The sequence below is a fragment of the Fringilla coelebs genome, assembly GCF_963513975.1.
Source record: "Fringilla coelebs genome assembly, chromosome: 18".
Lineage (NCBI taxonomy): Eukaryota > Metazoa > Chordata > Aves > Passeriformes > Fringillidae > Fringilla > Fringilla coelebs.
The window spans coordinates 4,468,392-4,494,920 of NC_140044.1; the positions used below are offsets into that span (position 1 = coordinate 4,468,392).

At 46.7% G+C, this 26,529-nt stretch overlaps 1 protein-coding gene across 1 annotated transcript in view; it reads left to right on the forward strand.

Annotated features, from left to right (window-relative positions):
• The window catches only part of CDH4 (cadherin 4), a gene marked incomplete at its 5' end in the record, with an annotated part of 414,254 nt that extends 390,341 nt beyond the window's left edge, over positions 1-23,913 (forward strand). The window contains 8 exons of the mRNA XM_084217634.1: positions 1,832-2,017; positions 7,179-7,432; positions 10,433-10,575; positions 14,432-14,665; positions 15,712-15,945; positions 20,093-20,232; positions 22,018-22,182; positions 23,546-23,913. Coding sequence (XP_084073760.1) covers positions 1,832-2,017; positions 7,179-7,432; positions 10,433-10,575; positions 14,432-14,665; positions 15,712-15,945; positions 20,093-20,232; positions 22,018-22,182; positions 23,546-23,752 — 1,563 coding nt within the window. The 3' untranslated portion in view covers positions 23,753-23,913. The remainder of the gene's footprint in view (positions 1-1,831; positions 2,018-7,178; positions 7,433-10,432; positions 10,576-14,431; positions 14,666-15,711; positions 15,946-20,092; positions 20,233-22,017; positions 22,183-23,545) is intronic.
• Between the last annotated feature and the right edge of the window lie 2,616 nt (positions 23,914-26,529).

The following is a 26,529-nucleotide window of genomic DNA, read 5'->3' on the forward strand; positions in this document are numbered from 1 at the left end:
AGACTGGGGGCTCGTCAGCTTGTCACTGCTGCCATGCCATACAACATTAATTTAATGTAATGGGCAATAACTAGTGTGGATTTAGGCAGAGATGATCCTGTTTAACTAATCTGCTTCAGTTCAGACAGGGTTGATAGTGGAGTGTACATATGACATAATCTAATGGATTTTTCAAGAGGCTTTTGATAAATTTCCATATATTTCCCTTGCTTAAGCTGTGTGCCGCAGAGACTCCAAATTGGGCAAGAGAATGGGTAAAGAACAAGTGAAATCAGGGGAAATAAAGAGAAAAGAAGAGCTGTAGCATGTAGCAGAATGAGAATTCTCTTGCAGCTTCCCACTGTTCTTCCCCACCACTCGGCATGGCTGGAAAGGGATGCCATCTGCATTCACTAATGAAAACTTGTTTAGGACAGGTGCATAGCAGAAAAGAGGGCAAGATGCCATTCAGGATACCACTAAAGGGCAAATTTAAATTCACATTAGCATAAGGCAGATTGAATGTTTTTGCTGTCAGTGGTGAAATAAGATATACTAAATACAAGCATCCGTAACGGAGAGATGCCAAAGGATGGGGATGGGTTAGGAGGGGAAACGGACTCTTGTGCTAACAAAGGAATGATTTATTATCATTTACACAACCTGGCATTTGTGGACACCCAAGGCCAGATTTTAGAAGTGCTCTGCTCCTGCAGTTTGGGGCCAGAATTTCGTTGCAGACTCGGAGCCAGCCGCTCCCGGCGTTTCCCCAGTGTTTAATTTGCCATATGTCAATCAGAGTGTTGATTTGCAAGTGCTGCTAATAGGCAGTGCTGAGGCGTGAGGACAGTTGAAAATTTGGGAATGTGTCTTACTGGCAGCTTTTGAGCCCCAAACACTGGAAGTATTCACAGGCCAGGATCCCTGATCAGCCATGAGATAAATCAGGGACTGGAAAGCAGGAAAGAAGGCAGTTAATGTGTCAGGATGTGCCTGAACGGGACATGCTCCGTGGAAATCAGTGCTAAATGAGAGAATTAAGCACCAGGAAAGGCTGTGGCAAAATCACAAGAAACACTTCAAATAATGAGACAAAATCAGGGGCAAGAAAGAAATAAAATGAAGTAAAATCACTGAAGAAGCAATAAAATGCCATTGCTGAAATCTGAATGAGGCAAAATACATTGGGACAAACGGAGATAGTCATCCTAAAATATTTAGACATTTCAGTGTGCCATTTTCCCCTGCTGTTGACAATTAGCTCTCTGGTTGCTGTAGTTAAGCAAGAATATCAAGAATGTTTTTTGCTGGATTCCTTGGAGCATTTCCTGAATCTTGTGCAGGGGCTGTGCCATAGTGGGTTTGTTCTCCTTTGGGCTGAGAGGTGAAGTTAGGCTTTGGGGAAATACTCAAAGGAAAAAAAAATAGGAAAAGTCTTGCCTCTTCCTCATAATAAACCTGAGGACCAAGCTGTGGATCTTCCTCAAGATGTGATTTCAGATTTCAGAAAGCTGTTCTGCAAATCCAACCTACTGGAATCCCACAGGGCATTTATACAGAAGTAAAGTAAGGAATATCTGAGCCATTCAGCTCTTTCACAGATCACCTTACTCACACAGTGGAAAGGCAGTGCAGTGTTCTCTTGGGGGTCAGTGCCTGTCAGCACAGAAATCTAAAATTCTCAGTAACCAGGGTTCCAACAGAAAAGCAGAATTGAGAAAGAGATGTGTCGCTCATGGTGCCCTTCATGGGACTGGCATCCCAGTGGGCATGGTGATGGAGGGGAGAGGGCAGGGAGGTGTGAGGGTGCACAGAAAGCTCCCTCCATGAGCTCCCTGTCTTTCCTTTGCAGTACTCCGGAGAAGTGCCTGAGAACAGAGTGGAGGTCGTGGTGGCCAACCTGACGGTGATGGACCGGGACCAGCCGCACTCTCCCAACTGGAACGCCGTCTACCGCATCATCAGCGGGGACCCCTCGGGCCACTTCACCATCCGCACCGACCCCGTCACCAACGAGGGCATGGTCACCGTGGTCAAGGTGAGGGGGGCCCAAAGACACTGTGTTTGTCACCCTGACAGCTGCAGGGATGGCCAGGAGCCGCCAGCTGTTTCGTGCCTTCCCTGCCTGGAAGCGCGAGTGCTTGGATCTGTTGTTTCCCATCTCTCTGTGTGTAGGAGTCCTGAATACTCTCCAGCATATGGCGCTGGTTCTGGGTTTCCCAGCTCAGCCCAGCCCACCATGAGCTTTCAGAAAGCCTCACATGCTGAAGGGATTCCCAGCACCAGAGCCTGACCTCCACCTCCTGCTTCTCCTAGGAAATGAGCTCTGCAAGAGGGAGTGAGCCTGGGCTGGGCAGCCCTGCCCCTCTTGAGCCAGAAAAGCCCCTGTTTGCTGTGGATCAGGGGCACTGTTTCACTGCCTGGGTCAGTCAAGTGATCCTCTGTGAAAGCAGGCTGTGTAGGAGACCTCAGGAGGGGTGAATTTTCTGGTAACAGAAGGAAAGGAAATTTTCCCTTACACTGTTGGAGAGATTTTCCTTTTCCTGGTATTAAGTGATAAACACACAGTGTGGGATAGATCCTCAATTCAGGACAGTTCCACTCAAAGCCATCCCCCAGGTGGATCAGCAGAAGATCTTGTCTAAAGACTCCTAAGAAATCTGACCAGAAATATCCACCATCCCTTCTTCCCTCCATGTGCTGGTAGAGCTGGAAGCCCCAAGATCCCTGCAGCAAGTGCCAAAATGTGTTTCCTTCCTTGCCTCCATGTTTCCAAAGAACATGACTCTGTCTTCATTGGAGCATTTGCTTCTCTTTCAGTTGTGAGGCCAGTGAGTGTTTCTGCCATCATTACACACAGCCAGGACATCCCTGGATCTCTTCAGGGTTCACTGAAGCTCTTCCCGGATAAGATGCCCGTGGATGCTCCCTCTGACTACAAAAAAACAGCAAAGACAGCACACATAGGCTGTTGAGATGTGCAGGAGCTGCACAACACACACTGCACTGCACATGGGAAGGATTAATACCTGCTGGGGGGATAAAGGCAGCACCTTCTGATTAGCCTGGCCTTCCCTTACAAAAAGTTTTAATCAACAGCACAGGTAGAAATACTAAGAGCAGCATGATTTAATAGCTCTGTGTTGAACCCTGTTTCCTTGTTATTAGCTGAACAAGTAGCAGCCATTCCTAATGTGCAGTTTGTGTTTTAGGAGGAATGGCATCAGTGAGATGCCAGTGAGGTCACACTGGCAGGAACGTGTGAGCCTGTCCTGTTCCCTGACCCCTGGGCTATGTGTGTGTGTCTGCAGATGCTGCTCTGCTGAAACTTCAAGGCACACACCATCCTACCTGCCAGATGGTATTTCAGCAGGGTCCTCTTATTTATCACTTTTTCTTGCTGTCTGATGATGGTTGACAGCCTTACTGTGAAACCTCTTCAAGCTTAGACATGTGTGTATGTTGCATGTATGTGTGTAAGCATACAGATATCCAAATCTATATTTTCTGCTTAAACAGAAAACATTCAATGAAGAAAAGTGCAAAAATTTAACTTCCACTGACATCAGCAACCAGTCTGAAATTGAAATGCCAACATTTTCACTGCAAGTAGGGGAGGACCCCTTATTCTTAATCTTGCAAAGTGTCAGGACTGTAGTTTAAAGGCACATCAAAGTGAACAACAGGAGATTTGCATGATCAACACTGCTGCACAAGGACTTGTGCATAATGAACCATCCCTTATTCACAACTTGCAGGCAAAAAGCAGGGCAGATTTGTCAAGACACCATTGATGCTGGTGTTGATTTTCCACTGCTGTGTAACCCACAGTGATCACAAAGCAGAGAACCACATGAAAATCCCATCTCATCAAGCTGAGCTCAGAGCTTGAAATTGCACTGGATGTCTTCACTCCATCACCTCACCTGCTCCTCCTGAGCACCAGGGTTCCCTACCCCTATCTGGCTGGGAGGCTTTTTGGTGTTTTTTCAGCAAGGAGAATGAGTGAAATTGCTTGTGATTAAATTTTCATGGTGAAGAAGGAAAGACTCTTAGGATTCCAACTTCTTTGGAATATTTTGTTCTCTGTTAATAAGTGAATATCCTTAAAGATTTGGAGGATGTACTCTCATCAGACTGGGTGGCCAGTCAGAGCTTGTTCTTTGCTGTGTTGGAGCAGTCTCTTGCTGGTTTAACCACTGATGTGGGTTGAAATCACAGGTAAAAAATTAAAGTCAAGTAATGAACCATTTATTTACAGACCCTACCTGGCTGGGTTTTCACGTGGCTCTTCAAAGCCACTCCCAGATAACTTCTACTGCAAGCAAAGCAGTGACAGCAGCAGCACAGGGAGAGAGGCTCTGTGCAGGATCCCACCACTTCACCAGCATTGCAGGGGCCTGAAATGGAGGGCCAGAAATCCTTCCAAGCCAGATTTCCCTTAGGAGCTCAGATTATGCTCCTGGGGGCCGTTTTGAAGCTGCCCTCAGCAAAACCCATCGGAATCTCCGGTGTGATCACCAAAAGTATAACATTTCCCTTTTCTGTTCTTGCCTTTCCAAACCATTTCCATAACTGTGTAAGACCCTAATCTTCAAAGGAAGCCTTGATCAAGGGCAGAGAGAAACTTCCCACTCAGATGAGACACCGCAGAGTCTGAAGACAATCTCCCAGAGCAGCAGTGGCTGCCCTGTGGCAGCCAGCTAAGTAAAATGTTATTATAAACTCTGCATGGATCAGAGCTGTGAATTTATAGTGGAGATGCTGCTGAAGCTTCAGTTATTATTTGCCTCAACTATAACACCAGGCAAATTTGTTCACTTCAGTTAGAAGTACCCCGAGGAAAGGAGGACACGTGGCAAGCCCTCGGCATCGCTCTGCTGCAGCCAGGTTGGAGGTGCTGGTGAGGGAGGAGGATGTGCAGCATCTCCAGGGGATATTTCACAGCCAGATCACACACCAAACATCCAGCAAGGAGTACCTGCAAAAGTGCTGCTTTTTAATTTCATGTCAAGTGCTTCTTGGGCATGAAAGTGCAAAGTGTGCAGGAGTCCCACATGTCCTTGTCCTAGGTGTGACAGCTCTGTGGGCTTTTTCAGGATCCTGCTGTCATAGAATCAAAGAATCATTTTGGTTGAAAGTACTTCTAGGATCATCAAGTCCAGCTGTTAACCCAGCAATGCCAAGTCCACCATGTCCCTAAAAATACATCAAATGACTGGTGTACAGCATTTCCAGTGAGATGCATGGGGGTGCAAGGGGTGAGTGTGGTGTGAGGAGCACTGAGTGCTCTGTGCACCGTTATCCTCCGAGGGAGGCAGTTTTAGGGAGCAGAGCTATGAACAGTTCTGGTATAAATTGCTTATGAAGGTGTGAAAGAAGTTCTGCCTTAGGACTGGACAGTGTCTGGCTGCAAGGGGCTGTTGTCCCATGGGGTTCAAGAGCCCAAACTGCCAGGACAGCGCAGACTCTTGATTTTATACAAAACTGTGTAAAATAGGATTCAGTGGGCACAGGAGAGATGAGCAGATCAGCTCTGCCTTGCAGACTGAAGCGTGGTGGACACTGATGCCTCCTAGACAGCCTTTGGGCTGCCTTATCCTGGTCCAGCTCTGCTCCTTGCATGTTTTTTCTGGGGGAAAAAAACCCCACGACTTTGTATCAGGCCACATCCTAGCAGAGCTGTGTGTCCTGAGCATCAGCAGCAGGGAGTTGCCCACATCATTCCCCATGGAGCTGCTCAGTCCCCCCAGCTGCCTCTGAGCCCCTCTGGGGAGGGAGGTGCAGGGTGGCTGTGGACAGCCTAGCAAACAGAGCAGCATGAAAAAAGAGAAAAAGAAAAAAGAAAGCTGCGGGAATATAAATTACAGGGGGTGTGAAAAGAAATTGAGGAAATGCATTAGTCAAATTGTTTCAAGGCCCTGAATGGTGTTTAAATGGGGACTTTTAGCATGCATTGGTTTTGAATGCAGCACAAGTCCATGAGTCAGCACGGGTGGGTGTACTGGGAATCTTTATGCTTCCTTTTATTTATTAAATGTTGGCCCTGCCTGTCAGGAAGCCATTTAGCATGGGGAACATTTGCACTTCAATCGAGTAGAGATTCCGCTGGTTTACCTCTTGCCCCTGAAATTTGTTTCTCTCGTGTAGGCTCCTATGATTTGATTTCCCTCCTGACAATACTGGGTTTTAAACAGGACGTGGCAGGCAGCTCCTGCTGCTGTAAATCCCTGTGCAAGTCGCTGTAGCTGTGCTGTTTCACACCCTGAGTGAGCGCTTTGCAGACTCAGCGCTGGAGAAGGTATTAGGGAGGATGGATATGCTTCTAAATTTATAAATCATGGCAAAGCCTTTTTTAACAAGCAGAGGTGTGATCCTGCATAACTCAAGCCTCCCTGGCAGATGATTAGCAGCTTCCCTCATAATAATTAGTGGGATGGTTTAGAAATTATTATTATACTGGGCTCAGTCAGTCGTGCCAGCAAAGGCTTTTCACTCTGTCTGGCTCCTGGGACAGACACATTGTCTTCATGTGTGTGTTGAGAAGAGATCTGTGGCCTCCCAGCAGCAAAACCCAGCTGTAAGAGCTGTAGGCAACCACCAGAGACCACGAGGTGCCTTGCAGGAGGATGAGAGGTCCCACTGGAAGGACCACCTGCTTAACCTGACCAGGGATTGTTCCTGGCAGCTCCAGCTTTGCTTATAAACTCATTTTAGAGGGAAAATAAAGAGCCCTTCAGGCTCATGAGTCCACAGAGACTGTCCTGGTTCCACAGTCAGCAGTTTCAGTGCTAATAGCCCTGCTAAGTGCCCATCCCAACCCTCTGAACAGGCTCCACCTGTTGCATTAGAGCAGCCCTGGGTGGGTTTGTTCATTTGATGCTCAGCTCTCACAGGCAGGTTGTCTTTTGGAAACCACTTAGTGCTGGAACAAAACACAGGGCAAATGCTCTCTGCTGTTTGCAGTTTTTCCTTTGTGGAATTTTTTTTAACTACTTGACCCTCCAAAAACTAAAAGGCCAAATCCTCCACTGGATTTAAATTGCTCTGGATTTACACCTTCAAAAGAACTGAGCTCAGGAGGAAACAAGATCAGGCAATGATTTTGATATCATCTGCCTTCTAGTCTTGCAGCTTCCAGCCAGAAGGTAGAATTCATTCTCTGCTTGGCTCTACACCTGCCTGTTTGTTTGTTTCAGGCGGTCGATTACGAGATGAACAGAGCTTTCATGCTGACAGTGATGGTATCAAACCAAGCTCCCCTGGCCAGTGGCATCCAGATGTCCTTCCAGTCGACAGCAGGAGTCACCATTTCAGTCACAGATGTCAACGAAGCTCCGTATTTCCCAACCAACCACAAGCTGATCCGGCTGGAGGAGGGGGTGCCCACGGGGACGGTGCTGACCACGTTCTCGGCGGTGGATCCCGATCGCTTCATGCAGCAGGCAGTAAGGTGGGACACCAGGCAGCCTGGGGGCTCCCCTGCACCTGGGGGGGCTCAGCTGCACCATTCTGGGGAGCCAAGCAGCTGAAAGCTGATTTCCAAACTGGCTGGTGGGGTGTGGATGGGATCTTGGCAGGGAGTGGCGCCTGCAGTCGAGTGTGTAAACTCACAGCCCCTGCTCCAGGTAAGGCAGGCTCTGAGCAGCTGGGTCAAGGAGAGCAGACAGAGTTGGATCCTGTGTTACTGGCTTGCTGTGGGGCAGATCACACCTTCAAGGGAAGCAGATTTCTGTGTTGTTACAGAGGTCGGCGCTGCTTCGTGCCCAGTCTTTGGCTCTGCCTCACCCAGGGTGCTCTGACCTGTGTGGTTCATGCACTTCATAAACACAGAGCTTTAGAAAAAGGCATCTTTGTTATTTCTGCTTCATGCAGGGAAACTGAGGCATAGAAAGGCCTGGGTTTTCAAAGGGAATGGCTGGGATTTTTAATCATGCCTTGTGTTGCCTCCAGAGCATTTAGGTTCAACCTTGCTTAAAAACACAGTGCAAAAGGAGCTGTGGCTAGTTCAGAGTGAGGCTGCTGGGGTTACAAACAGCTGCTGGGCAGGGTTTTAAAGTGCCAAATTGTTCACTGTTGCCTGAGCAGTCTGTATCCCTGCTCCCTTTGCCTGCTCCCAGTCGGCGCAATTTGTTCCAAACTTCCCCTTTTCTTCAGAGCACCTCCCTAACATAACCTCCCTTAGCTGCTTTCCCTACAAATGGGATTCAGCTGGCCAAATTTTAGCCTTGTAAAAGTCAGGTTTCTATCCAAGCAGCTTAAGATCACTTCTAATTCATGCTGTGACCAGGAGGGTGTCACTCACTCTGCTCTGTCCCACCTGGGCTGAATGCAGGGTCCAGGACCCCAGCTCACACACCTTCCCAGCAGGAAATAATTGGCAGAAAAGTGTAGGTGGGAATGAGTCCCTGTGACACTTTCACAACTCTTTCAGCTCCGTCTGTGCAGACAGGAAATGCATTTCCTGCTCTTGGATACTTTTACATCCACAGAAATTGTTTTCTTTTTTGCTCCCAGTCTGTAAGAGCTGTGATATTTTTGGCAGAACCTGAGTATACGGCTTGACCACGGCTGAGGCCACCTAAACTCGCATCAGTTGTGACATTTTGTGTCAGGAAGAGTTTGAAATATTTCACCTGGCACAGAGCTGTCTGGTCTAGAAAATGGTAGTTTATTCACTGCCTCATCTTGTTGTCTTTAGACAGGGATTGTGACTTTGGAGGAAAGAGACCATCCTAACTAACAAGCCCATTTTTCTTACGCTCTTTTTGAAATATTGGCCTTTGAAGGGTCTTTATTTCCCTGCTGTCTGTACCAAGGCTGGCATTCAGAGGAGAGAACAACTCATTTGTGATTGAGTACTCCCTCTAACCTGGAGGGGGGTGATCTGTAATCCAAACGAGCTCCTGCTGTTCCTGTCATTGCACAGGGCATGTGTAGGGTCTGCTAAGGTTTCCTGTGAGTATGAGCAGCCAGCTTGGGTTGTTTCTTTCCAGGGCTTCCAGGACATGCATTTTGTGCATCCACCAGCGCCTCATTTCCAAAGCCCAGTACCATCTCTCTCCCTTTGCATCAGGACAGCCAATGCCCAGGCTCTGCAAGAAGCAGTGGGGTGGTTTTGGGGGTCCTGTCTTTGTGAGATGTAAAAAAGATATTTTATTTTTTACTTGACAGTTGGCATCGGTGAGTTAGGAAAAAAGGTACCTAAAAGGCTAAACCTACAGATCCATGATAAGCACTTTGCAGAGCTGATCCAGCTGCTGGAGCCTTGCATACAGATCTCAGTCTCTCTTTGATGAAATAGAGTTTTTACAAATAGAAGATGAGGAAGCAGGAGCATCTCCAGTAATGCACAGCTTGGCATGGGCAGTGTCACACCTCAGGTTATCCTCATTAGCCACAGACACATTCACAAAGCCAGCTTTGAAACTGCATCCCTGGTCATTTAGCTGAGAAAGGGCAGGAGCCTCACAGCAGTGATATTGAAATGAAAACATCCCAAAGAGTCTAGCTCCATGAAATGTAATTCTTTCCTTTGGCAGGAGTTTGTGCAGCTGTGTGTTGCTTTTCTCTTCACATGGATTGACTCAGCTCAGGTTTCCCTTTGAGTTTCTGGTTCAAGCAGCCCAATTCTGGAAAGGGATATTCACCAGAAGCCAGTAATGCTCTCACCTGCATATCTAATGACAAATTGTATAAAACTATCAGCAGGTCTGAGTTACCCATGAAATAAGCTCAGCTTCTCTTTGCTTATTTCAGTAATTTATAGTCTGGCCATTTATTAGCTTCCAGTTGGATAGTTATGGTCCATCTCACTTCAAACAGTACAAAACTGGGAGGCAGAAAAGCAAGAAAACAAGCAAGTAAGAAGCATGAACTGAAAACACTGATCTGGAGAACATGGGAAAAGTTTGCCCAAAAAAAACCCCATGATCTTAGCTGGTTGTATGGGACATGAATAGACAACAGCTGTGAGAGTTGGGAGGTAACTCTGACAGTGTGGTATTCCCAAACTGTTGTTTATTAGGGGTGGAGAGAAAACAGGAAGATCTTTGACTTTAAAAAGCTGTTTTCAGAAGGGAAAGGTAAGGAGCAGGAGAAAGCAGGAATCCATCCTCTAATTCAGGCATATGAATGCAATGGTCTTTGCAGACCCCATTTCTGCTCAGCTGCAGAGACCTCAGGAAATGTCCTCTCCTAGCAGCAGGAAACTGGCATGTAAGTGGCACTTAGTGGAAAGAAGAACCTTTAAAACTAAAGTAATTGAAAAATTGAATAATTGTAAAGGTCAAAAACCGGATACTCAATTAGCATTGTGTTTGTCAACAAAACCAGTTATCCAAAGGTCCTTTGAATCACAGGTCAGGAGTCCAGGAAAAAAAAACGTATTTCAAGCAATATTAAGGATATGTCAGTGAAAAGACTGCCATGTATTTATTTCCTTTCTCTGTAGATACTCTAAGCTGTCAGATCCTGCAAACTGGCTGAACATTAATGCCACAAATGGTCAGATCACTACTGCTGCTGTCCTTGATCGAGAGTCAGACTACATTAAGAATAATGTCTACGAGGCCACATTCTTGGCGGCTGACAACGGTGAGCCCAGGCTTCACATTGTTCATGCTTCAATAAGACTCTAATGTGATGCATTAAGAGAAATGATGCCCTGACAGAGTTGTCAGTATAAGTTATCTTTTTCCCAGGTTTTTATGGTCAAAAATGTGAAAGTGGGACGGGAAATTGCTGGAGTAAATTAAATGTGCACAGTATACGGGGAGTGTTATTAAGGGAAAGGGAGGACAAATGGAAAATTGATTTGGGGAGTTCAGTGTGGCGGTGTAGCCTGAACTTAAAAAAGTGTCAGGGGGACGTGCTCTCCAGGGGCTGCCGAGCACACCGGTCCTGGTAATCCTCCCAAAGGCACTGATCAGAGCATTCAGGAAGCCTTCCATCAGGAAACCAGAAATAATTTTATGGGATGGCAGGAGGGTATTAAAAATAAGCCCATCTGTTGAACCGTGGTGGCTTTCATAAAAGGTGTGTCTGTCACAGGAGCTGGGCTCTTTCTGGCCACTGCCTGCCTGAAATGTGCAGCCATCATCAGGTCATCTGGGTGCTGCTGTGCTTGTTTCCAAAGCCACTCAGATCTCCTGGAGAAGTCCTGTTTGCTCTTCTCTCTGAAGATCACTCAGTGCTTTTGGTCCAGTCACACTGAGAACTTCTGCACTGGCCTCGCTCAAGGGCAGGCAGCCCAGTGCTGCTGCTCTGCTTTTCCTAATCCTGGTTAGGAGGAACTAATTTCATTCCTCAGTTCCTCCATCTGGAAAAGGTTCAGGAGTTTCCCAGGACAAGGAGAAGGCCTTCCTCCCCCTCACCCACCCTCATGTCCTGCTGTGGGGTGCTGAGCACTCAAACCAGAGCCCTGCTTCAGCAGCACAATTCAGTCTAGGCTTGGCTGTGAGCCCCTCAGTGTATTGCTCATACCCTGCAGGTGGTTTCAGGGCAGTGTTTGTGTGATCCCCCAGGCTGGAGGTGCCATGGTCATTATGAGCAGATTCGGTGGCGGTTGCAGGGTAAATAAAACTTCCTCCCTCTGGGGTTCCATGCATCACTTCAGTCGTTGGATCCCAGGTCACAGGGGTGAGGGAAACTCAAGGAAGAGTTTCAGTGCTGAGGAGCTGTACCAAGAAGTGCATTTTGCCCCTTCTTTGTGCCATCAATGGTAGGACTCACCCCATAGCCCCATCCTGAGCTTCCCCCCATGAAGGCAACCAGGACAGGGAAATTCAAAATATTCTCAGATGGGTCCAGTGGTGTTCATCTGCAAAAGCCACAGGGCAAAACAGGTCAAATGAGTGTGCCAAGGCTGTTGACAGATGCAGGGGTAGAGTTTGAACCTATCAACCTAATCCTCACCATCTAACCTTGCAAATTCCAAGCACTTGGTGATATGTGATGTGGAGTTAACCCCTTTCCCTGGCTGTGGTGCTGATGCAGCAGTGCATCCCCACCTCCACATCCATCATTCAGCAGCTCAGAAAGTGAGGGCCTAGATAAATCTCTTTATTCTGAAAAATTAATCTATCACTGGTATATTGCAGCCATTAAAATGCACATAAAGCAACACCTTATTTAAAATTCTGTCTAGAGTGCTTAGGATAACAGCTAAAGTTTCATCTAGGCTAATAGACTCTTACCACATTGCTCCCAAGTTCCAGGTTCTCCAGCATCAAAGAAAAGCTTTGGGTCAAGGGTTTCACTGGGGATTTTTGTCTCTTTCTTGAAGAAGCAGCAGCATCTTCTTTCCTTGAAGTTCCTTTTGCTGTTTTCATTACACAATAAAGAAGTTTAGCCAATACTCCTTGGACATGCTCTCTTTCTCTCCCTGGGCTCCAGTGTAGAGATACTGTCTCTAAGAAAAGGCTTGGCTGCAATGTAAGGAGGGCAAAAAGGGAATCCTAATCAACAGCATGGTTTTAACCTGGTTTCTGAGGAGAGAGTCCCTTGGATCACGCCATGTCTACACAAGAGTGCAACCTGGCAGTGTTTGAATCCCTCAGCCAATTTCAGCCAATCTCCCAGGGAAGCTGAGAACTTAAATGTGTCATATTCCAGCAGATTTCATGAAACAAAGAGCTGAGCATGAAAACCTTGGCTTACACCTGGCTGTGGGAATGCAGACACTGGCCCTGTGAAAAAGGCAGTGATGGAGACTTCAACAGTTAAATGTAGATGCAGAAGTTGTATTGTCTTCTTCCTTTTGTCATTAGTATTTCAATCTTCATTTCAGGGATCAGACCAGCTTCTCCACTGGAGTCAGTGGTGCTATTTTAGTCCTCATCTCCTGAGGATAAAGTCCAAGGATCCTTCATTGCACATCAGTACCTGCTCTGTGTCCTTGCTCTCTCCGTATAAGACAGCTGAAATAATGTGAAATGTTCCATAGTTTGTAGTACATGGCCATTAAAACTTTGTTTACTTTTCATTTCTCCTAAAACTGGCCCAGAACTGCACTCAGGAACACAAAGAAACAAAAATACCAGGACTCAGATCCCAGCAATACTCAATGGCCCAACAAAAGTGCATTTGTATGTGCAGCAATTGCAGGTTATTTCAGCCACGTGCCAGTTAGTGCTTCTCAGGACTGAGGGTTTGTGTTCAGTCTGTCTCAGAGGTTACAGTGCTTTTATCCCAGAAGATACTCTGGGTAATGTGAAAGCAGTAAAATCTCTTTGCTTGGTCCCAAAAGTCAGTTTTCATGTCCAGCCCCAGTATCCTGGTGAGCTGTTTGCCTCTCCAGAAGCTTTCAAGGCTCATCAAAAGACGTTGTTTTAGAGGGAGACCTACCCCATGCTTACAGGATGAAAGGATGAGGTCCATGATTGAAGAGCTTATGTGGGAACCATGAAAAAAAGGATTTCCAGGACTTCTTCAGAATTTTTGAGGCTCCCTTGAGACATGGAGAAAGGAGTGTGGAAAGGAGGGTCTGTGGAAGCAGAAGCCTGATGCGGAAGTGGTTTGTGTAGCTTTGTATCTAGCACTGGGAGAAAGGGCCAGGACTGAAAACACAAACTTTAAAAATAATTGCTGAAGCCATGCAGGCAGAGGGCAGGCCAACACGGAGCTGCCAGATAAATGTGTGGGTAGAGAAATGAAAAACACTGTGCCATTTCTGGGAAGGCTGTTCTCTCCTGCCAGGGCAGATACTACTTTGTGTGAGTAGTCATTAGTCTGACAAATGTGGCTCTCCATCCAGAAGGGGTGGAGGACCAGGGCTGCTGTGCTGTGACATCCCTGCCGGTAGGGACAGATGTGGAGAGGATGGAGAATTGTGTATTGGGACATAACACTGCTGCTGGAGCATCACCCAGCAGGTCTGGTGGTGGCTCACATTGTGGGCTTAGAGCAGGGACCTCTCAGCACTAGAGCTGGGGCTGGATGTGGGATGTGCTGAGGAGTTGGGCTTTCTCAGAAGCAGAGTAATGGTCTGCAAAGCTGAAAACTGGCCAGCAAGTGCTGCAGTAAATGCTGACCAATGGGTTACATTATGTAGGTTTTTCTCCCCTCCAAGCCCTCTTCTTCCTCTTGTCAGCTCTCTTTCTAATGGTTTTTCTTCTTCAAAACAGCCATTAGCAAGATTTGCAGGAGCAGCTTGGCATCACCTGCTTGCAGTTTTAGTTTGACTAGGGGCATTGCTGCAGGCTACAGATCTGCAGAACTCAACCTCCTGTTCTGCAGGAGTGAAAAACAGCAACACTAGGAGGCTTGGGGAAGTCCTGTACCGCGTAAAGCAAGGGACCATGAAAGTGCAGTATGTCCCTGAGAAGGTGCAGGGAGGGAAGGTGAAAATCCAGGTTCATTGGCCCTGGCAGGCAGAGAGGGGGCTGCTCCGTGGCCTTGCCAGTCCCTCTGCTCCCCAGGCGGTGCTCACAGGTCGGTGTTTCCCGTGCAGGAATTCCCCCAGCCAGCGGCACGGGCACCCTGCAGATCTACCTGATCGACATCAACGACAACGCCCCGGAGCTGCTGCCCAAGGAGGCGCAGATCTGCGAGAAGCCGAACCTCAACGTCATCAACATCACGGCCGCCGACGCCGACATCGACCCCAACGTGGGGCCCTTCGTCTTCGAGCTGCCGAGCGTGCCGTCTGCAGTGAGGAAGAACTGGACCATCACTCGGCTCAATGGTAAATGGGGCAGGCAGTCCCGAGCTCGTTTGGGCTCTGCTTCGTTAACGAGCCCCACGTGCGGCTTCCAACTTCAAAACTTTCCCGGTTTTTTTAATCTGATTTTTGTTTTTTAAAGCACGCTGCGGCTGACGTTATAGACGAGATAGTTAATCAGGAATGATTTGTATCAGACCTGCAGCATAACTCTAAGAGCCTTGGCACTTGGCTTTTTTTAATGCAGTTCATAATTATGAACAGTTATCAGTAGTGAACAGAGTATAAATCATCCATAATGGCCAAGGGGAAAAAAGCTATTATCAGTCTTCCTTATGTTCCTCCAGTGTAATTGTCATAAGCCACAATCAGGATCAATGTTCATTTCTCTGACCATAATTGCATAAAGGCAGCCTTTTAATTTACCATGGAACCAGGAGGGCTAGGTAAGTGTGAAGATTACCAGTATGTGAAGGATTTTTATATTGCAGCGTGCAACCACAAATGGCCCTAATTGCTCTGCTTATTGGCAGTTTCAGCAGAGGATGGAAAATATCGTGGAGTTGTGGGCTGGTTTTGGCTTCAATGCTGGTCCCTCTCGCTGAGGTCTGGCAGAGGGGCAACTGCTCATCCCCTCAGGGCTCAGGCACAACAGAATTACCTGGCTGTACCTGTCATCAGTGAGTTCCCAAAACCCTCAGGGGGAAGGGTGAGTGAGTACAGAAGTGCACAAGTGCTGCACAAGTGGCCAGGGGCAGGCCAGCCTCAGGAAGCATTACCCATGTGTTCCTGTTTGTGTTTGATGCCATTTTGAAGACATGCAAGTGGATTTGCAAATGGCATGCAGGTAGTTGAGTGCAGCAGTGAGAGCACACAGTACTTCACAAAGCACAGGCTGCTGGTTGGCCAGACTGTTGGGGCAGAGGTGGAAGCTGTCCTGCCCAGGTGTGCTGTTGCTAACCTCTTCTGCAGGGCTCAGAAGAGGGCTCTAGCAGAGAAGCCTGCACAAGTGTGGCTGCAAGGCTCTGCCAGTGCCTGTCATCTGTCTGTCTGTCCGTCTTGGTCTCCAGGGGACTATGCCCAGCTCAGTTTGCGGATCATGTACCTGGAAGCAGGAGTGTACGATGTGCCCATCATCGTGACAGACTCAGGAAACCCCCCCTTGTATAACACCTCTGTCATCAAGGTGAAGGTGTGCCCGTGTGACGAGAACGGCGACTGCACCACCATCGGGGCCGTGGCCGCGGCGGGGCTGGGCACGGGGGCCATCATTGCCATCCTGATCTGCATCATCATCCTGCTGAGTGAGTACCACGGGGCTGGCCTAAAACCACACACTGCTGGGGCTTGGAAGGGACCTTAAATAAAGTTCATCTTGTTCCAACCCTCCTGTCACAAGCCAGGACACTTTCCCACTTTCCACTATCCCAGGTTGCTCCAAGCCACGTCCAACCTGGCTGTGGACACTTCCAGGGATGGGACAGCCACAGCTTCCCTGGGTAACCTGTGCCACACCCTCACAGTAAAGAATTTCTTCCCAAAATCTGCTCTAAATCTACCCTCCTTCATGTTTCCCTGTTGCTCTTTCCTACAGTTTGTATTTTTCAAGCTCCATGCAGAGGGCAGGTCCCTGAGCTTGGGCTGGGGAGGTTGTTCACACACCTGCATTCAAACCTCCTTCACTGCAGCATCAGCAAAATAAGCTCTGCCTGTGTCAGACCTGTCTTTCTACGACTTCCAGTAGCGTTGCAATCATTATTACACCTGACAACAACTTGTAAGTAGTGAGTGTGATAGGCTCATCCACATTTTACAGGAAAAGGTTGAAGGCTTCTTCCAGATTTCTCTGTCAGATTCTCCCACAGCTCTCATGTCTGGCTGGCTGTGGATATACTGGTTCCCAGTACCAGAGACACTGGTTATGAGAGTTGGGCTAGTCCCTTGCAGAGCCATTGCATAACTGTGTTTTTCTGGTTGTTCCAAGGAAAAGGAGAATGGTAGTTATTCCCATTGCTTTTGAAATTACCTTGGATGAGGGAGATTATGAGTGTTTTTAGAGGAAGGATTCCCAGTTTGTCAGAAATGATGGAGGACTGGGGATACATCACAGAGAAGGACTGGCCATCCCTTTCCTCAAGGAAAAATTATCCCTTTTGCCCAGGAGGGCTGTCAGTCCCAAGCTTCCATGAGGATTACCAATAACCATGTGTGTGCACATCTAAAAAGTAAAAATTACATCATTATAACTTCAAGCAGGAGTTGGCACAGTAGGAATAGATAAAAACAAGCACTGAAATGAACAATGAGGTAAATATTAATCAAGAAACACAGGATGAATCCATGGGACTCTCATTAAAGCTAATGGGAGTTACGGTGCTAAATCACATTTAATATTTACCCTCAGAGTGTTTTAACAGAGCAATGTGTGCTCCAAGTGTCACCTCATGGGGACATGACATGGTACATGAGGAGAATGGGTCACCCCTGGACTTCCATCCACATCCTGGGCTGGTGCTGGGAATGTATTGGTGTGTAATTGATCTGCAGGGTCAGCATGGAGGTGAGGAAGGAGCTGGGTGTTTGTGCAGACCCTGCTCCTCTCCCAGCCCAGCTGAGCTGATGGAACACCCCTGTGCCCAGCCCCAGTGCCCAGTTCCTGCCCTCATTCCCAGTTTGGGCTGCTCCCTTCAGCCAGGGTGGTTGTTGGGGCACCGTGGTCGCACGCGCCGATGAAGATGAAGGTGTTCATCAGCCTCACCTCCTTTTGCTGTGCAGGTTTGCTGCTGGCCCTGGGCTCAAACTTTGCTTGGGAGCCACAGAGGTGATTGAACACAGGTCTTCTTTTTGCTGCTCTTGTGTAAATCCAGTGCTAAAATACAATTTAAAACGGTTGAAAATCCTATTGACTGAAATTAACTTCAGCTGAAGGACATTTGATTTAAGAGATTCCTCTTTCCATTTTCAGATACATTATCCCATTTTAAATTACGGGTTTTATTACAAAAGCTTATTTTTACATTCATTTTAATTCTAATTGACTTTTTTTTTTATCTTGGAGAGCTGCAAAGCACTGTATCAGTGATGAAAAATGTAATTTGCAATGAGCAGTTTTACAGTTACATCCTTCCAGTGTTTTGCCTCCTTTCTATCTGTTTCATATCATGACCTCCAAACAATAGCCTAGAAAAAGCAGAAGAGGGATTTTCTTGTGCTATTTGTCCATTTTAGAGTCAGCAGGTCAAAGTTGGATGACTTTAAAAGGAAGAAGAAACAAGGGGACAGATCCAAGATTGCTCCTGTGAAGGAAGTTTATGCCTTTACCTTTGCTCAAAGGGGTTTTTTTCTTCTTCTTGCTACCTGATGTATTAGCTGCACAAATAACACATTTAGAAGAGCAATGCAGTAAAAAATTGTGAAGGGTGAAGACAATAGATTTCAAGGAAAACTACATGCAGAGCGAAAATGGTTTTAACAGCAGTAATAGCACTTCCCATTCTGCAGAGTGAATAAAAGGAGGGAGAGTGCACTACATCCACCATTGACACTTTGAAGGTGGTTTTTTTTCCAAGGTAGCTGTAAAGGCATTAATGGCACCATTTTTTCCACAAGTGCATGAAAAAGTATCATTTAAAAAAAAAAAAAGGGAAATAAAAAGATAAACCCCAGTAACCATTATAATATTGTCTTTGTGGACCAGTCAGGTATCTTGTTGTGAGAGACTTGAAAAGGAACAATGAAAAAAAGGACTTCAATAGTCTGCTAAATAGCTGAGGTTTTATATTACAGATGAGAGTTACATTTTCTTTCCTTTTCCTTTTTTACTTTCTTGAATAGATCTGGGATAAGCATTAAAGAAATGCTGAACTATCTGAAAACAACTCTGTTAGCTGGCAGGCAGGGATGTGCCAGTTGGCACACAATGGCAGTAATTAGCTGTCCGGTCCTCTTCGCTCACTTTGCTGAATTCCTGTTGGGTATAAACACTTTGGTGCTGGGAGGAAGAATTTGGGTCCTCCCAACCACCTCCTCCTGCAAGTTGGACAGCCCATCCATGTCCCCAGGGTCTGGTCTCAGCTGAACACCCCAAACTTTGGGATCTCACATCCTGCCTGAGTTTGCTTGTGTTGGCTGTGTTGGTTTGGCACAGTTGAGGGTTGATCCAGGTGAAAGGAACCTGGGACACTTGTTCCCACCTCCACTGCCCATCCACTGCTCCCTTCTCCTGCAGATTGCCACCACTGCAGCCCAGTGTGGGGCTTGCTTGGAGAATGGAGGGGAGAGCAGGCAGTGGGAGGTGTGACTGCAGCAGCTGCCCAGGCTGAACTTTGATTGTTCAGGGCATTATTTGCAGTTACTGAGTAGGAGAATGAAAACAAAGGTATTAACACATTCCTGGAGAAGACAAGATCTGTCTGCCTTATGTCAGTGGAGACTTGAGTTCCCAGGTGATCTTGCATGCAGTAATTCACAGGGAGCACACAGCCAGCCCCTGGGACGTGGGTGTCCCTTTGAAGGGTGAGGTTGTGGAGCAGTGAGCCACTGTTCCCTGTGGGTGAAGTTGTTTCAGAAAGGAAAAATTTCTCATGATTCAAGAACCGCTCATCTCTCGCTGTTACTGTGCTGAGAGAGATTAGCCAAGCCTGGCATGCAAATGCTGATGCCTGAGGAGCTTGGCTGTGTGCTACCAGATTTGCTCTCCCTCGTTCTGCAAAGCTAGCCCTGCTCTCTGAAAGGATTTCAGATGATCTGAGATTTGCTTTCCAAGTCGATGGCCAAGTGCATGTGCTAATGTCCTGGCTAATCTGATCTCAGAAGTCTAAAGAGCCTCCCTCATGGACCAAAGAAGAATATGAGGGAGGCCAAATTGGATTACAGGACTCAGTGTTGTGCATCCTCCCCAGATCAGTCTTGCCTGGCCAACTGCAGAAAACAGCAGAGACTGTCACAGTCAGGGCTCATGAGCTGAATGGGCTGAACCTGTGCCATGCTGCTGGAACAGCCCCTTGTGCACAAATGTTGGGTATCTGCACCTGTTTCCTTCTCTGCAGCTCTCCTCCCTCCATCTTTATGTCCCTGAATAAAATAAAGGTGGAAATCTAATCCTGAAAACTCAGGATTCAGATCAGATATTTTCAGGGAGCTGCAGTTTTCACACTTTCTGGTTTCTTCTGCTTTGATTGTGTGTTTTACTCCTGATTAATATCAGCTCAATCAGCATCAGTGATGGATCTTAAAGAAATGTTTGTAGTGGGAATCTGTCACAGTATTTATAGCTGTCACTGATCTCTCCTTTAAAAACCAGACCACACAGTAAGTTAATATTTTACTCCTCCTGCCAGCAGCCAGTGAGGTTCCCTGCAGTGGGCAGGGCTAGGTGAGGAGCTAGGACACCCTCAGCCTGGCCTGGTGCTGCAGGAGGTCCTGGCTGACCCAGCTCCCTCCCCGTTGCAGCCATGGTCCTGCTCTTCGTGGTGTGGATGAAGCGGCGGGAGAAGGAGCGGCACACCAAGCAGCTGCTCATCGACCCCGAGGACGACGTCAGGGACAACATCCTCAAGTACGACGAGGAGGGAGGTGGAGAGGAGGATCAGGTGAGGGGAGCCCCTGAGCTGTGCCCAAGGAGCAGCTGTGCCATCTGTACTGTCAAAAAATATTTTTAGTAAAATGCATGCAAAGGGTTGTGTTCCTTTCTTTATGACCAGGCGGCTTTACTGGCTTCCCTGGTGTGGTGGAGAGACAGCAGGTCCAGGACATTCAGGATATTACTGGGACACTCCTGTGCAAGCAGGACAATACCAGGAGGCCAATGCCACAGGGATTTTTCTATCCCCTAGGCAGCTTCCTGTAAATCCATTGACACTCATGTTCAAACCATGCTTCTGTTATTTAAGTCATTAAAATTGTGTATTTTACCAGAGATCTTATTAAAACCAGCCAGCAGCTAATGCCCTGCCCACCCCTGTGGCTTGCTTGATCTTCTGTGGGCTTTCCTTGCATTTACTTAATCATCTCTAATGTGCCTTTAATTTCTTTTAATTTCTGGACATGGTTTGTGAGAAATGTCTGAAGAGATTTGGGGATTTTCTCTGGCAACGCAGCGCGCGGTGGCAAAGCTGTGCTGGGTGACAGAGCCCTGAGCCACAGGCTGCCTGAACACGTCAGCTTTCCTCCAGTGCCTCTTCCTACAGACACCAATGCTGATATTGCATCAAAACTTCCCTGGCCTGCACTCCTGGGATGTGCTTTCCCACTGCTTCCTGTCCAAGTCCTCAGCTCAAATAGCAAACTTGGGTCACTCACGTTGAAGTCACCAGTTTTTTACTCCTACCAAACACGAGTAATGGGCCCAGGACCTCCTCAAATATGATGTTCATGCAGATTATGTGACTGTACATTGTGTAATGAATTTATTTTTGCTTGTTGAATTGGACTGCATGGTTCCAGGACAGTGCTTAGGGATCCCCAAAGCCACTGCAGCACATCCTGCCGTGGAGGTCCTGGTGGTGAGCCCAGTGAGAGCTGCCATGGAAAACTCTGAGGCAGGAGTTAACCCAAACCTTGAAAAGTTCTTATTCCACAGAAAAATCCTTGCAATTAACAATTCTTTTTTTTTTCCTGTCACTGTCAAGTTATTTATAAATATTGCTCCTGGAGATTCAGTCATCCCCATCTGAGCACAAGGATAGTTTTCCTGGTAGAACAAAGCACTGTTCTAAGCATTCCAAGTAGCTGAAGTATCTGGTTTCAGGCAACTACACAGTAGGCTTAAATATTTTAGGAAGGATTCATTAAAAATAACAGCAAAAGGATAAGCAGCAAAACACCATTACCTACATGAATACATTTTTAATGAAATATTACCTGGTTCTCATTTCCTGATAGAAACCTATTCTGTTGGGACTTTGCCCAAGCAAAAAGAACATAATTACTTTGAAAGGCCTACATGCATAAATGCAATACACATTTTAATGTTTTTACTTCTGTAGAAATGTAATTGCAATAATATGTCTGCTAACTCTGTGTCTCTACATTATATTGTGTATTTTGTCAAAAAAGTTATGTGTACTCCTATGCACATACAAACAAAAGCCAGGGTTTTATCCCAAATATTTAGACACTGTGAAATATTCAGAAATTATTTAAATACTTAATTTAACTTATAAGATACACTCTTAGAAGTCAATTTTATGAGCTCCTCAGAGGTCAGGTTCATCTGTAATTCAGATGGAGGTGCTGCTACATACCCAGGGATAAGATTTGCCATCCAACTTCAGCTGAAACAGAATTCGAGCCCTTGACTTGTTTGCACATGGAGTGAGTAGGTGATCTGAAGGAAAAGCTCTGGGTTTCACACTGTGCCTTCCCATTTGCCACAGGATTACGATTTAAGCCAGCTCCAGCAGCCAGAGACCATGGATCACGTGCTGAACAAGACACCTGGAGTCAGAAGGGTGGATGAAAGACCTATTGGTGCTGAGCCACAGTATCCCATAAGACCAGTAATCCCACATCCAGGGGATATTGGTGATTTTATTAACGAGGTATGTTCTGGAGGGGGTCCTGTGTCACATCTTCAAAGCTTGAGCAGCCAGCTAAAGTCAGGTTTCCCTGATTGCACAGGACAAGCAGTGCTACTGCTCAGGCCAGAAATGTGATGCCAGCCAGGGGAAGGATTGGTATGAGCCAAGGATGCAGGACTTGGCCTAATGAAGGCATTGAACCAGCAAAAAGCCCAGGATTTCTGTCTTGTGGGTGTCACAAACACCATGCTTTTCAGAACCCAGGCAGAATGAGCCATTTGTGGCTCCTGGACTTGTAATTATTTCAGCAGTCTGTGCCTTCCTCGTAAGCTCTGTTTGGTGTAAAGCCTCAAAGAGCTTGCAGCACAGAGAGACTCAGATCAGAGAGAGTTTCTTTATTTTATGTTAGATTACTTCTCCTTTATCTGCCTGTACAAATATCTATCCAGTTGGTATTTCTTATCTCATTTTTAGTTTTGAGTGATTGAGTGGTTACAGACCAATCAATGCATTATTTCCTCCGAGACAAAGCACACCATCCATTTCCTAAGCCAGAAAAATAAATGCTACAGCCATTTAATTCTATTATTATATGCATTTCCTGCTGTGCTTTTCTCATTTTTATCATTAAAATTCCTTCTTCCTTTGTCCTTTTGCCCATCCTTCACTCACATTTACACACATCCATGAAGACTCGCTCTCCTCACACACACACACCCCTGCTGCTGAAACCAGTTCCATCTCCCCACGCTGAGGCCAGGCCTTCTGAAGGTGGGAATGTGGAACATTTGCTTTATTGCAGGGCTGTTCCATGAGGCTTTTCCTGACCCTGGGCTCTGCATCAAAGCAATTCTTTTTCTCCATGTCCCGAGGCCATTTCCATGGCCTGCCTACCCTGCTGCCCACGCTGCACAGGAGCAGCAATGCTCCCCAGCCCTCTGCTCAGGATTCCACACCCCACATTTGTCCTAATTGCGGAATTTTGCCAGGAGTGGTTTTTTTTTTTTTTAATTTTGTTTTCCTAAAGGAAGGAAAAACACCAGAATTCAAATGTTGGTGGGAGGGGAAGGGTGCTGGTTTTTGTTTCTTTGGCTAAGCTGGAAATGTCAGCAGGCAACCCCAGCAAGGGCACACTGGCCAGGACAGAAAGCTTTCCAGGTCCAGAAATGGATCATTGGAAATAAACAATTGGAAATAATGAGTCATTTTAGGGACACTAAAATGGGTTTTCTGCTGGGGGCAGCTGAGAGGTCCCTACCTGGAGGTGCACCCGGGAAGCCCCAGGACACTCATTTTCCCCTTTTAGCTTCTCTGCGGGGATCCCAAACACCCCCAGACCTCAAACCCCAGGGTGGGCATTAACACCTTGTGTTCACCCCCCCAGGGCCTGCGTGCAGCAGACAACGACCCCACGGCCCCCCCCTACGATTCCCTGCTGGTCTTTGACTACGAGGGCAGCGGCTCCACCGCCGGCTCCGTCAGCTCCCTCAACTCCTCCAGCTCCGGGGACCAGGACTACGACTACCTGAACGACTGGGGGCCCCGGTTCAAGAAACTGGCAGACATGTACGGGGGAGGAGAGGAAGATTAAACTGACCTCATCTTATTACAAAACAAAACAAAAAAAAAAAATTTAAAAAAAAAAAAGAAGAAAAACATAGAGGAAACAAAAAAAAAAACAACAAACCCACAGACAGCGTTAACGAAAAGAGCCGATGCAGGAGCAAGAACTGTACAGATGTGGCAGCTTTTTTAATTAATATCCCCTGCTGACTGTATTGTTATTTTTAGTGGTGATATAGGAGGTTTCTTTTTTTTATTTCATTTTTTTCTGTTGTATTTTTTTTTTCCTAGAATATTGAGCTGTCTCGCATGAACACTTGTCTCTGCTGCAGGTTTCTTTTTGGGTTTTTTTTGTTTTTTTTAATGTCAGCTGGGATATTGCTCGTTTACCTGCTTTATGACTAAAGAGAGTGAAAGGCACTCTGTCTTAACTTGAATTTCTTAGAACAGAAGCACTGTTTTTAAAATATATATATATATATATATATTTGAAAGTGCCTTTTGGTGCATGTGTCAGATTCCCTTCAATCTCAGGAGTGATGAAAACAAACATACAACCATCCTGGGCAGCACTCCCTGTGACCCTAAGCCAGTTCTAGCTGGGAAGGAGTTAACAAAAAGGAACTGTGGAGATTGTTTCTTTTTTGCCTTTTTTTGTTTTGTTTTGTTGTTTTTTTTTTTTTTTAAGGGGGTGACTCATTCTGGGGTGGAAGAAGATGGGAGGGTGGGGAGGGCGGGGGGGAGATGTTTTGAGTCGAAATCTTAACAGCCATCTTTAAGCCTCAGCAGGTGGTGAACTAGTCATCATGTTGTATATAATTCAGTGTTATCAGATGCAAAATACTGACCAGCGGGCTCTGCCGGCCCCTGGTCACACTCAATGTAGCTGCATAGAACTATAGCATTGATAAAGCCTTTGGTTATTGCAACAGAAATCTCCGACAGCCCTTGCCTAAACCCTCCGAAGTAAACGGTGACATGACCAAAGGCCCATCTGTTTGTTTTTCTGCTATCGCCGTGTTTTGGCTCCCACCACCTCGTGAGCGACGGACACACCGCCGGGGTGAGGTGGAGGAGGAGGAGGAGGTGGTGGTGGAGGTGGTGGAGGTGGTGTCCCCCATCCCTGAGGATGCCCAGCACTGGTGCTGCTCTCCTGGGCTGAGGCAGGGTTTGTGCGGCGGCCGAGGCAGTGCCAAGGACAGGGACAGGTTACCCACGCTTCTCCCATCCCTGAGTCTGGAGTTAGTCTAGTACCACATTAATGCCTTGGAGCATTAGTAGCCAAAGCTCAACAACATGGTGTAACTCAGCTAATGTGTGTCCTTTCTATTCGATGGGTAGGCGCTGCTATCTGTAGTAAATGTGTTTTTTTGGAGAAGAAGTGCAACGAGGGCCTGTTAAGTATCTTGTGGTTAATATGCTCAAGCATTGCCAAGTAAGCAAGAGGTTTCGCGGCATCCAGGCGTAATTCAACATCAGTATTATAAATGGTAGCAAACTACCTAGTTTATATGTAGGGTCAGTTTAACCAATAACAAATAGTTATTAGCTTTTTTTATTACATTTTTCCTTTACTGATTTGGACTAGTGGGTTTATGTCTAATGTTTGTAAAATGATTTAGACTGCATGGATGTGTAATATAAACCACATTTAATGGATTATGAGCCACTTAATTAATGTGCTATGAAATCTTGGATTACCTGTGTTTTATATTCTGCAGACGATTTTGCAGTGGGTTCGCTAAAACTTGTAAAAGTGCTTAGATATATTTTCCTTTAAATCCAAGAATGTGCACAGTATTGGAAGGTGATTATCCAGGGGATAATCATGCTTTTTTTGATATCTCTATTGGTTCTCAAGTTGAATGCTAAGAGTTAAAGGGGGGGAGGCGGGGGGAGCGAGCGCGTGCACATGAGAGCGAGAATGAGAGGACGAGAGCTTGGGGTGATGAGTGGGCGCCTTTCAGAGGGTAAACTGGGCTGCAAGATCGTCTCTATAGATTTTTGAAATGCTCCTAGTGCATTTTATATTTCATTGTATCATATTTTCTATAAAATGCAATTTCTGTAAATTAATGAGCATTTGAAATGTGTCTTGTATGAAGTGGAATATGGTAAAAGTCTGCCCGAGGGGACTTCAGCGTTACCAGGATGTTACCAACTACCAAGGGTGAGATCTTTCTTTTTGTCTTGGTTGGCCAGTCAATGGGTCAGTTTGTCTTTCACGGCTCAGAGAGCAAACTCACTCTCACTCAAGGTTCTTGAGGAGACCAGGAGGCAATAGTGTGGACCTCAGAGGAGAGGGACGGCGCTAATGGCAGCAGCGGGGTGAGGATGTCACACCACAGACATGGGCTGGCAGCACCTGACACTCTTCCAGATTCCCATTCCATCGTTGTGAACTCAGTCATCTTGTGTGACCACCATGAAGGTCTTGGTTTGCTTCTGCCACGTGCCATCCCCCTCCTCTCAACCACCCTTGGCAAGCCCCCTGTTCCCTGGCACAGAGGCTGCATGGCCCCCAGCCTCTCTTCCTTACCCATGGCACTCTTGATTCTTCCCTGTTTCTTTTGGAAAAGCCACGGGCTGGAAAATTTCGCCACCAGGGCTTTGCACCTCTGCAGAAGCTGCCTGGGCACAGGCACAGTGAATAATAAAAATGCTCTTGGTGTTTCTTGCTGCTGGTGTCCGTCGCCGTAGCCTCGTCACGACACGGGAGGAGGACTCAGCTGGAGGGCCGGGTGATGCCGAGGGTTCTCCATCCCTTGGGCTGTGCCACTGCCTGCCAGCTCCTGGAATGCTCGT